The sequence below is a fragment of the Sitophilus oryzae genome, unplaced genomic scaffold (assembly GCF_002938485.1).
Source record: "Sitophilus oryzae breed Bouriz unplaced genomic scaffold, Soryzae_2.0 scaffold_387_pilon_pilon, whole genome shotgun sequence".
Taxonomy (NCBI): domain Eukaryota; kingdom Metazoa; phylum Arthropoda; class Insecta; order Coleoptera; family Curculionidae; genus Sitophilus; species Sitophilus oryzae.
In genome coordinates, this window is record NW_022146959.1 from 32,464 (window position 1) to 44,965 (window position 12,502).

At 32.7% G+C, this 12,502-nt stretch overlaps 1 protein-coding gene across 1 annotated transcript; it reads left to right on the forward strand.

Annotated features, from left to right (window-relative positions):
• The first annotated feature begins 242 nt into the window (after positions 1-242).
• Positions 243-4,834, forward strand: LOC115885476 (transcription factor Sp8-like). Its single transcript, XM_030904420.1, has 2 exons — positions 243-380; positions 3,771-4,834. The coding sequence occupies exons 1-2, from the start codon at positions 321-323 to the stop codon at positions 4,734-4,736; spliced, it is 1,026 nt and encodes a 341-aa protein (XP_030760280.1). The 5' UTR covers positions 243-320; the 3' UTR covers positions 4,737-4,834.
• Positions 4,835-12,502: the final 7,668 nt, after the last annotated feature.

A 12,502-nucleotide genomic window follows, 5' to 3' on the forward strand; every position in this document is an offset into this window, starting at 1 on the left:
CGCACGCACACAACCTCCCCTCCAGCCTCCGCAACACCTCCATCCCTGCCCCTGCCGGCCTCCTTTGATCTGGGGGGTTGCCCTGCCAACCCCCGAGGCGAACGGCTTCGGGCACAGTCGTCTCCTGCTCTCGGCACACTTGGCCACGCCCACCGTCTATCTAACGCGTCCGCGGTAAAAGCGGGTAGTTATTAGAGGTAGGCAGTTAGTTGCTTTAGCGGATCACTGTGTATTAGTACGGTACGCAAGTCACCCGGTACAAAAGAAAAAGTATTATTCAGCAAATTTTCATGATTTAGCGATAGTTCGTGGATTTTACAATGATGCAACTTGAGAATGGTACCCTACAGCACTGTAGTGGACCAGCGGCACCAAGTCAAGTAAGTTAAATCATTATTATAATTTTTTTTTGTATAATTATACTGTCGGCAGTGGCGCATCCAGAGATTGAGTCTGGGAGGGATAGTGGCAATATTTAAATAAAGTAATAGATTTAAGTTACATATTTTCGCTCAAAGGTATATGGAAAAAAAGATCGTTCCGGATTTCTATTTGATTGACATTATTAATTTATTTTGTGACAATTTTGTTTTATACCTGATTTTCTTATTTATAAATTTCTTCCTGGGACGGGTAATTACAGCCATTACCACTCCCGTATATGTTGTCCTATAATTCGGAAATACACTTAACGCAAATTATTTAGAACTTATACAGGATGTTTCAAAAAATATGCGCCATCTTTCCAGGGGAGATTCCACACGTAAAAATAACATTTATTTTTTATATCAACATCAGTCGGATTTTGCTTTGTTTCGTAGTTACAGGGTGTTCTTTATTTTATTTATTAAAATTTTCTTCCAAACGAAATTTTGAAGGTAAAATTTATTATAAGTGCTACATATTTTAATGCCAAAAAGTGTCGACATATTCACCAGGGACGTGCGTATGGGTTATCAATGGAATATTTTTCTAAAAAAAAACATGTGCGCCACTGACTTTTTTTGTTGTATCTACTTTCCACGGTCAGACATGACAGGTGTCTTAGATTTGAAATTTAAATTTGACAGCAGTTTGAATTTTGTACAAATCTTATTTGTTCTTTGATACAACCTAGTTGTGAGAACTAGGCTTTGAATTTAAATGTTTTAAAAAAAAATTCTCGTTTTTGTTTAACATTACATCTAAATTTTCTTCTTTCTTCGTTTGTAACATTTTCTGTGTTTTCTGGAATAGATATTTATTTCATTTATTCTTCTTAATACTGTTAATCTAATATTAATATTAGATATTAATTTTAATATATTATTATAAATAATTGTAGAACACTGTAAAAAAGTGCCATGTTCGTGTTTGTTTTTTTTATACATACAAAAAACAAAATATTTGAAGTTTTTACAAATTTTTATTCTTGATAAAAGTCTTGACATTTTTCAAATTCCAAATATACTAGTTTTTATTGATATACAAGGGAGTTTCAAAAATATAAGATTCGTTTAAAAGTAAAAAAAAGTTGGTCTAATTTATAAAAAAATGCCAAAAAGTTTTTTTAATAAGTTGTTTAGATTGAAAATTAGATATGTAATGATAATTAAAATCACAGCCATCTTCTGTGAATTTTTTACGGTTTTTGATTGTTTTTTTCTTTATTGAGGAATCTTGGTTTTGCTCTTTGTCTTGCAAGGTCCAGTCTTGGTCTTACGCAAGACTCATGCAAGTCGTGCAATTTTTTAATATACTTTTATACAGGGTTGTTCACCACATACGACACGGAATATTGTAGCTAAACGATTAGATTTTTACAAATTGTAAGTTTTGGGTTCGTTGAAGGATTATTAGAGCTACAATTTAATAATATTTTTGCTTAACATACAGAGTGTCCTGAATAAATAAAAAAATATCAAAGTTGTATTTTTTTAAACGGAACACCCTGTATATTATTACACTTTTAGTTTCTACGATTAAAATAAAGGTAAATTTGATTAAGGTTTATTACACTTAAACCTTACCGTTTTTGAAATATTTTCAATTTTGTGAAATTGCAGTATAAATTTTAAGGCTTCATTTCTCAGAGGGTATCAAAGTTTTTAATAGTAAATATTTACTGAAGTTTATTTATTGATCAGATATTGTGTTGCAATAATAAATAAAATACTACTTTATACCGAGTGTCTAAATATTTATTTTAAATAATTATTAGCTTTAAACGGCAATAACTTGTTTAATTTAAATGGAGCATCCTGTATATTTTATGAGAATCAGATGCACAATTTAATTGTCATTTCTGATAAAAAAAAAATTTAATATAATTTGAATCAGCATTGGCAACATAGATAGTAGATTAAATTTAAAAGAAAGAAAATCTAGAAAAGATCCAGTGGTGATTTTTTTCGATTTATTTGAAAAATGACAGAGAAAATTATGTTTCTTTTATCGAGACCTACGAGTCCTGAAAATATCTGCACTTATTTAAGACTCGCCCTGTATCGCCTAGTTCATTAATTCGACAGAATGCTTTTATCGGGAATAAAAATTTCCCAGAAATATTTAAAATATTTTTCTTCCATGTGTGTCCAATATTCCTGGACACACTGTATACAGGGTGAGCCTTAAATAAGTGCACATATATTTAGGGGTGGAATGTGATCACAGGAACATGTCTACATTTTCTTGCGAAAGATTTTTTGGAAAACTTTTATTTTTATTTTTAGGTAATAAACATAATATCTTGTTAATATTACAACATAGGTAGAGTAGATTAAATAAAAGATCCAGTGATTTTTAAAACTTAAACAAAAATCATATTATTTAAATTTTTAAAGTAAAATAACTCGGTTACTTTGAAAAACGGCAAAGAAAAAAATAAAACAGATAAAGATTAAGAAAACGTAAAAAGAGAATTTTATCGAGATACATATTCCAGTCCTGAAAATACGTGCACTTATTTTAGACTCACCCTGTATAAAATTATATGGTGAATGTCACTGACCGTTAAATATTTGTTTCGCATCTTTCTCCATATTTTTTGATTAGAAACCATCCCCTGGTATTTGGCCATTGATTTTTTAACATTCTGTATAGTATTAAATAGACTTGATAGTAAAAATCGTAAAACAGGTTTTTTATAAACAGGAAAAAATAGAATAAAGAAAAAAAAATGCTAAATATAACTTTTGTAGTTATTTATTTTATTAGCAAAAAATTGGCGCCGGGAGGCACGTATTATGTTAATAAAAAGTTGGTAGGCAGTTCTTTTAGTTTCAAAGTAAAGGAATTTTTCCAATTTTTTCCAAAAACGGACTACGGAAACACGGAATATCTCAAAAACTGCGAATTTGACTTATTTTGATGTTATTACAAATTTTGTTGCAAATATTATTCCTAATCTTAAATTGAAAGCCGCGTTTCGCTAGCTACTGTAATTTTGGACTTACGATTTTTTTTTAATATTTAACCCCCTCCCATACCCCCTTACCAACCCCCCACCCCCACCAAAAACTAATAGGCAGATTATCGGGTACCACAGTATTTTTGTGCCAAATTTGGTTAAAATCGGTTTAGCGGTTTTTGAGTTATCGTGTTACAGACGGACAGACAGACACCATGAAAATATTTTGTATTTAGGTCATTTATGACCCAAATAACTCATTTTGAGTGAAATTAAAAAACTTTTTTTTGTCGATCTTAATAGCCTACCATACCTGTTGGTATGGTCGGCTAAAAAAACAGCTATTTTCCCCCCAAAAATAACAAACTTTTTTTTATTCCAGGTGTCTTCCTTCGATCTACTGGGATCACATTGCAGCTCAATGTACGGCACTAGGTACGCCCCCCACACGCAGCTGTCACCTGCCAGCACATCTTCATGCGGCAGCGACGGTTACGCCGCCCAAGTAACGATGGAAACAGCCAGGGCTACTCTGGATTACAATCCCTACACGGGCTCCTACAGGCATCCGGTATACAAAAACCTCTGGTTCCCCCATTCGCCACCGACAGCCGACGCGGTGTCTAATGGTTTCCAGCCTCAACCAAACCAGGCATACCCTCCATGGCCTCACCATCAGCCCACCTACATGAGTACGTTTGGTGCGATGAACATGCTTAAACCTGGAGTGGCTGAGTTTTCCAGCAGGGGAAGACGATGTATCAAATGTCAATGTCCAAACTGTGCTGCCGAAGACAATGGAATTAAACAGCCTGCGGGCAAGAAAATACATAATTGCCATTATCCAGGTTGTGGTAAGGAGTACGGAAAAACATCCCACTTGCAGGCTCACCTAAGATGGCATACTGGAGAGAGGCCGTTTCCTTGTCACTGGATTTTATGTGGAAAAAGGTTTACTAGATCTGATGAATTGCAGCGGCATTTGAGGACACATACTGGCGAAAAACGATTCGCTTGTTCTGTCTGCGGAAAAAGATTTATGCGATCAGACCATCTCGCGAAGCATGCCAAAACACATTCGAAAAAAAATGAGGAAGTTGCTAAACCAAATGCATCAGATAATTCTTGCAATAATGCCAACAATCCCACGCAACCTGTGCAACAAGTACCTTCCAGAGATGTTCCTGCGCAAGTTACTTCAAATTATTCAGTTCAAATGAGCAATAGTGGATTAGGTGTTGCGAATGTGAGCCAGAATCTGAATTATACGCCTACGATGGTTCCAGGTATCACGCAATATTACAGTCTTCCACCAAGCCAAAGTTATCCCATGGAATATGGGTATTAAGTGCCTTTATTAGTCGACCCTATAGCCTGCCTCTCAAAACCAAAGAAATATAGAGGCCTCTCAAATTAAAACAAAACAATAAGTTGAAAAGATTAATTTAAAACTGTATATAAATATTTTTTTAATAGAAATACCGTATGATCGAATAAAAACGGCGTCCAGTTGGCTTGGAAATGACGATCGATGGCATTTCCTATATAAATTTACATATAAAATGACAGCGATCTTCATTTCATAGCCATCGCTGACGCCGTTTTTATTCGATCATACTGTACCTCTTGAATGGACACTCATGGACAAAACTGTAGAATTTTTTAGGGTATACTATGTTACAGATGCTACCAGCGATGGCTACCCGTCTCAAGCCACCATGGAGACAGCCAGAGTCACTATGGATTACAATGTACGGCCTCAGATATGCTCCCCATATGCAGCTGTCATCAGCTATTATAGCTTTATTTAGCAGCAATGGCTACGCGGCTCAAGTAACCATGCAGGATGCCAGAGCCAATTTGCATTACGACCACTTTACTAAATTCTACAGGCACATATCCTACCTCAACTTCTGGTTCCGGCATTCGCATCCAGCAGCTATACCTATAGCGTCTTCAAGCCGCAACCGTACAATAAGTTTTTTGGTTTAGTTTGGTTTGGAGCTGCTAGATGCCATGTCAGCTGCTGGAGGTGAAGGCGGGAATCAGAAGTTTACGTAAGATATGTGCCTGTAGAAGTTAGTAAAAGGGTTGTAATGCAGATTAGCTCTTGTTTCTTGAATGGTCACTTGAGCCGCGTAGCCATTGCTGCTAAATGAAGCTGCAATAGCTGGTGACAGCTGCATATGGGGAGCCGTACATTGTAGTCAATAGTGAGTCTGGTTGTCTTCATGGTGGCTAGAGACGGGTAACTATTGCTGCCCCATGAATCGGTACTAGTTGGTGACAGTTGCATATGAGATGTGCCCTTCGCGGACTCATCGTCAGCCTAGCTATTTCAGTACGTAAATGCTTAAGCCCATTAGCGTAACATGCAAGCAATTTATCTTGGGGGGGTCTAGGGTTGAACCAAGGGGGGCTAGGGATTTTGTATTTTAAAAAATGAAGAATAATATCATCAAAAATAAATACATTTTTTGAATAAAATGTTTACATGAATTTCTCTATCAATAAATTTGATAGACTTGGTTATATCAAGGTTATATCAATCCGTGTTCTCGTGGATTATTTAAATACCTACAAATTTTGTAAAAAAATAAAAACTAAGACACATTTCTTAAATACAGAAAAATAATATTAACTAAATAAAAATGAAAAATAATATTTAGCCAAGAGTCATTGTTCAGTCAAAATTCAAGATTTCTTTGGGAGGAGCCCGGTACCTAAGGTGGCTTGGCCCCCTGTAGTTACGCCAATGCTTAAGCCTGGGGTCGCTGAGTTTTCTAGTAGAGGGAGGAGATGTATTAAATGCCAGTATCCCTACTGTATCACTGAGCCACTGGATCTTGTGTGGAAAAAGATTCACCAGATCTGATGAACTACAGAGGCATTAACGGACCCAGACAGGACAAACGATTCGCTTGTCAGGCAAAAGGTGATTTATGCGATCGGATCTTCGAAACATGACGAAACCTATTCGAAAAAATGACGAGCTAGTCCAAAGAGCATGACGTTGTCGTTCGACCAATTACAATTCCAGAGACGTATCTGTGCAAATTACTTCAACTTATTCGAATAATTTGATATAATTTGAACAGGTACGTCTCTGGAAGGCGCCCGAACAAACGCATGTTCCTCTTCAGACGGTGGCGTTGTATTGGTCGAAGCATTATCTGTCTTTGGTTTAGTAGCTTCGTCATTTTTTTCGAATAGGGTTTTGGCATGTTTCGAGAGATGGTCCGATCGCATAAACCTTTTGCCGCAGACACTACAAACGAATCGTTTGTCTCCTATCCGGGTCCGGAAATGCCTCTGTAATTCATCAGATCTGGTGAATCTTTTTCTACACAAGATCCAATGGCATGGGAATGGTCGCTCTCCAGTATGCCATCTCAGATGTCTTTCCACATTCCTTGTGGATCCCAATTATGGATTTTCTTTCCCGCAGGTTGTTTAATTCCGTTTTCTTCAGCGATACAGTTGGGGCACTGGCATTTAATACTTATCTTCTCCCTCTATTAGAAAACTCGGCTACCCCAGGCTTAAGCACGTAAGCCCTAACCATGAGTCCGCGAAGGGTACATCCCATATGCAGCTGTCACCAGCTAGTACCGCTTCGTGGAGATAGCCAGAGTCCCTATGGATGATAATGTATGGCCTCATATACGCTCCCCATAGACAGCTGTCACAAAAAACATTTAAGTTTCAGATTAGTATTCTCAATTTTTTCAAAATTTTTTCTCAAAATTCACTATTTTTTTTCATTTTAAAGCCTTAAACTTTTCAAAATTCTACTGTTTTTGTTAATAAATGTTTAAATGACTAGATTTCTAAAATAAAATTATGAAAATTAACAAAAATCTATAACTTTGTCCATGAGTATAATATATTTTAATATTAAAATGAAAGAAAAAAGGGGTATCGATAAATCGTGCTTTCCTAATATTTTTTATATAATTTTTTATATAATAAAAAAATGTGCCTTAATTTTTTACCATAAACGTTGTACAAAAAACTGATTGGATTATCATCAGTGGCGCAACTACTGATTGGTGTTGGTCGATATTTGTTTTATCCAATCCAAATATATTTAATAAGCGGTCTCAAAAGTCTAATTGTCAAAAGTTCTCAAAAACCTCGGTGAATATAGTTGCGCTACTGATTGTCACATTGAAAGTATTTTCAAGTCAGCCCCGGATCTACAATTTTTTTGAACCGGGGCAAAAAATCGATAGTAGCGCCCCCTCTCTCCAGCGTTTGCAATAAATTAATTTAAAAAACTTACAAATATCTAGATATAGGTAGGCATTTTTCGTAAACGGGACAGAATGAGCCCTTAAGCTTCATTCAGAGCCTCCGAATTAGTGGAATAATTTAATGGTTTCAATTAGCGTAGAAGTTTGTTCCTTTAAGTTCATTGTAAGCATTCAGTACGTTTAAATTAGTGGTAGTCATTTTCAATTAGTAGAAAAGTAAACAAACTTTTGACTTTTCCACTAATTATACTTCAAATTTTGCATTTTGTCCATTGATTAGCATCCGTCAAGAGAAATCGTGGTTAGAAATCAAAAGTTTGGTTTGGTTATTGTTTTATAAGCTAAATATTTGGCTTTCTTTATGGATAAAACTGACACTCTGTTGCTAGGATATTTTATTAATTTTAATTGTGTTTTTTAAACAATGTGAATGATCGTAAACTAAAAAGTGTAATTAATTGAAACCGCTAATTTATTCCAACTAATTGCGAGGTTCTGAATAAAACTTTAGAATGTGTTCAGAAACTAACTGGGTGTTTAAAATAAAATGAATACTTGATAGAAGAACGTAAGGTGCATACTAGGAGCTTTGTGGAGCAATTTTTTTGATTTTCAACCATATTATATTATGATTTTGGCGCCCCATGACACTGGCGCCCGGGGCAGCTGCCCCGGTTTGCCCCCTTAGATCCGGGGCTGTTTCAAGTACCAATTAGTGTTAAATTAATATAGATTTTATAGTATTTATTGTATACACTGTGATATTTCCTATTATGTATAATATGTATATTTTATGTATATTTTGTAGTATGTGATATATATATATATTTTAATTAAAACAATTTTTGTTTTCTAATCTTCGAGTATTTATTCTGTCTACCTTGTACCTTATTAATTTTAAGAAAATAATAATAAATATACAGGGTTGTTCACCACATACGACACGGAGTATTATAGCTAAACGATGAGATTTTTACAAATTGTAAGTTTTGGGTTCGATGAAGGACTCTTAGAGGTACAATTTAAAAATAATTTTACAAGATACAGAGTGTCCCAAATAAGTAAAAAATATCAAAGTTTTATTTTTTTAAATGGAACACCCTGTATATTATTACATTTTTAGTTTCTACGATTAAAATAAAGGTAAATTTGATTAAGGTTTATTATACTTAAACCTTACCGTTTTTGAAATATTTTCAATTTTGTGAAATTGCAGTAAAATTTTAAGGCTTCATTTCTCCAAGAATATCAAAGTTTTTAATACTAAATATTTACTGAAGTTTATTTACTGATCAGTTATTGTGTTGCAATAACAAAATAATACTACCTTATACAGAGTGTCTAAAATTTATTTTAAATAATTATTAAAAACGGCAATAACTTTGTTTAATTTAAATAGAACACCCTGTATATTTTACGAGAATCAGATGCACAATTTAATTGTCTATCAAATTATATTATACCATTTTTACCTATCTCTTTAAGTTTCCGTAGAAAATGCATTTTCTTGTAATTTAGAACTTATTTAACAATATACCCATGGACTATTGACATTTTAGATTATTTTTGAAGATGTACCAAATTTTTAATGAGTACAGACACTAATATTGTCGATATAATTCGTTTATTTCATTAAAAATAAAAAAAACTGTTTAAATATTTGTTAAAGAGGATCAATTAATATGATTCCAGTTAACATTAACTGACTGTTTGCGTTGATTAATAATAATTCCTCCAAATACTAAAAAACTGAATTTTGTATGGGCATTAGACAGTGTGATAAAAAGTAACACCTTAAAAGTGATATGTCATTTTTTAATAAATGCTTATTTATAACAACAGAGACTTTAATTTGATAACTTATTATTATATTGATTTCTGACTCAAATCCACATTTATTTATAATAATTTATTAACGAACACAATTAAGTATGTAATTAATTAGTATATGGGCGGAAAAAATGGTGTTATATTTAATTAATGGTATACTCTTTTATAAAGATTTAAATAGTTTTCTTTCTGCATACAAATGGGCTAGTAATATTATCGTTTTGCTAAAAACGATAATATGACTAGTCTGTACATTTTGTACATTTGTTGCTTTAAAAACAATCTAAAATGTCAATATTCCATGGATATATTGATAAATGAGGTCTAAATTATAAGAAAATGCCATAACACAATGGTATAACACAATTTGATAGACAATTTAATTGTGCATCTGATTCTCCTAAAATATACAGGGCATTCCATTTAAATTAAAGAAGTTATTGCCGTTTGAAGCTAATAATTATTTAAAATAAATTTTTAGACACTCTGTATAAGGTAGTATTATTTTTATTATTGCAACACAATAACTGATCAATTAATAAACTTCATTAAATATTTAGTATTAAAAACATTGATACCCTTGGAGAAATGAAGCTTTAAAATTTTGACTGCAATTTCACAAAATTGAAAATATTTCAAAAACGGTAAGATTTAAGTATAATAAACCTTAATCAAATTTACCTTTATTTTAATCGTAGAAACTAAAAATGTAATAATATACAGGGTGTTCCATTTAAAAAAATACAACTTTGATATTTTTTTATTTATTTGGGACACTCTGTATCTTGTAAAAATATTTTTAAATTGTAGCTCTAATAGTCCTTCAACGAACCCCAAACTTACAATTTGTAAAAATCTCATCGTTTAGCTACAATACCCGTGTCGTATGTGGTGAACAACCTCTGTATACAGGGTGATCTGAACTGTTCTGAAACTTCGGCAGCATATTCTGCAGATAAAACAAGTAAAATGTTCCTATAGATGTATGTCCAAAATGCGTAGTTTCTCGAGATACAGGGTGTAGTTTCATTTTTATTTCGATTTTTCCAAATAATTTCTGCACTAACGTCAATATTTGATTTAAATTGGGAAATGAAGGGCATGAAAATTTCATTTTGATGTCAATATGACCCCTACTAGTAGAGGCGCCACCTACATATTTTTAACTGGTTTGAAGAGTAATAACTTTTCGTCCGTACCTGTATAAAACTACTGAGTAAAAAATATACATTTAGTGGCGCTTTTACGTAAAAGGTCTCTTAGAAAAATCGCTACGAGTAATGGTTTTCGAGATATTTGGAATCGAAATTATGAATACCTGTCATCACTGACATAAATTAAACATGTTGACTAAATAGTTATTAGACTGAGATCATAAATTTGAAATGTTTTTGTACCAAAAGTTCGACAAAAACTGTTTAATCATCATTTTTTTGCAGAAAAAATATGATTAATTTAAAAAAATTATAATTTCCCAAATTTATTATTTCAGTGAAATAACCATATACTCAACGTGTTTATTTTTCGTTAATAATGGCATGTATTGACTATTTCCATTCTATATATCTTGAGAACGGTTGCTCGTAGCGATTTTTACAAAGATATATTTTTTACGTAAAAAATTACAGACATCTATATTTTTTCCCTCGGTAGTTTTATACAGGTACGGACAAAAATTTATTACCCTTCAAAACAGTTAAAACACACGTAGGTGGCGCCTCTATCAGTAGGAGTCATATTGACATCAAAATCAAATTTCTCATGTCAAAAACTCCCAGACACCAATTTTCATCTAAATATTGACGTTCCTTCAGAAATTATTCAGAAAAAATCGAAATAAAAATGAAATTTCTACACCCTGTATCTCCGAAACTAAGCATTTTAGGACATACATTTATACGAACTTTTTTACCTATTTTTATCTGCAGAATATGTTGCCGAAGTTTCCGGAATACAATTCGGACCACCCTGTATATAGAAAAAGAGTACCTTAGTTCAAAGAATTAGTTACTAAATCTTTATTTTTTTTTTAATATAATAGTTATAGTTATTAAATCTTTGTAATACTGTTTTTAACTATCATAAAAATATAATAATTATGAATTAATTAAGAAAGAGTTAGGTACCAGAAATATGAAACATCATAGAACACACAATCAATTGAAAGGGTTTTTCTATAATAAAAAGGGTATAATGATTTATTTTATACAGAGTTAGTCTTAAATAAACGCAAATATTTTCAGGCCTGGCGATAAAAGCAATATATACATTTTCTCTTTGCCGTTTTTCAAATTAGTCCAAAATAACCGAGTTATTTCTTTGAAAATTCCCAAAAAAATATTTTTTGCTAAAATTTTGAGAACCACTGGATCTTTTCTGGGTTTTCATTCTTGTAAATTTAATCTACTATCTATGTTGCCATATTAGAAGAAATTATGATTTTTAACTAAAACCTAAAAAAAATCCAAATTTTTTTAAAAAAAGTCCAAATTTTCAAAATTTTTCTTTTGCGAAATAAACCTCATAATCGTATTTTTGGTGTCGAAATATACTACCCCTAAAAATATTTGTACTTATTTGAGACTCACCCAGTATAGATATGTGCTATATTTAAGCTAAAGAAACCTAGTTTTGCAGGTTCCCATTAAAATAGACGAAATTTTGAAGCACAAATAACTGATGGTAGATGGTACTTCTTTTGTTAGTCCAAATATTTATCTTGTAATCGTGTATTTAGTTAAAATAAATAGTTAAAAAGCCGATTAAGGTGTAAAAAATTTGAATTGTGATTGATTTGTGATTTTTTTCTTGAATGAAGTAATATAGTTTTAATATGGTTCAAAATGTCCTTAGAACTCTGATATTTCGGATTTTTAAAATCACAGAGAACCTACAGGAAACCTATAAATATGGCTTTCATGTCTAATGGCCTAAACTCCGTCACAGACGTCCAGTTCTCGTCGTCCATTTTTAACTGCCAATTTAAGGAAGTGGGTGACGAATAATCTTTCGTGGCGTATGCGAAAAA

Bases quoted from the DNA above. Each gene is read 5' to 3' on its own strand.
- LOC115885476 (XM_030904420.1), top strand. From the start codon at position 321: ATGATGCAACTTGAGAATGGTACCCTACAGCACTGTAGTGGACCAGCG. The intron at 381-3,770 runs GTAAGTTAAATC...TTTTTATTCCAG, and splicing joins GACCAGCGGCACCAAGTCAA to GTGTCTTCCTTCGATCTACT.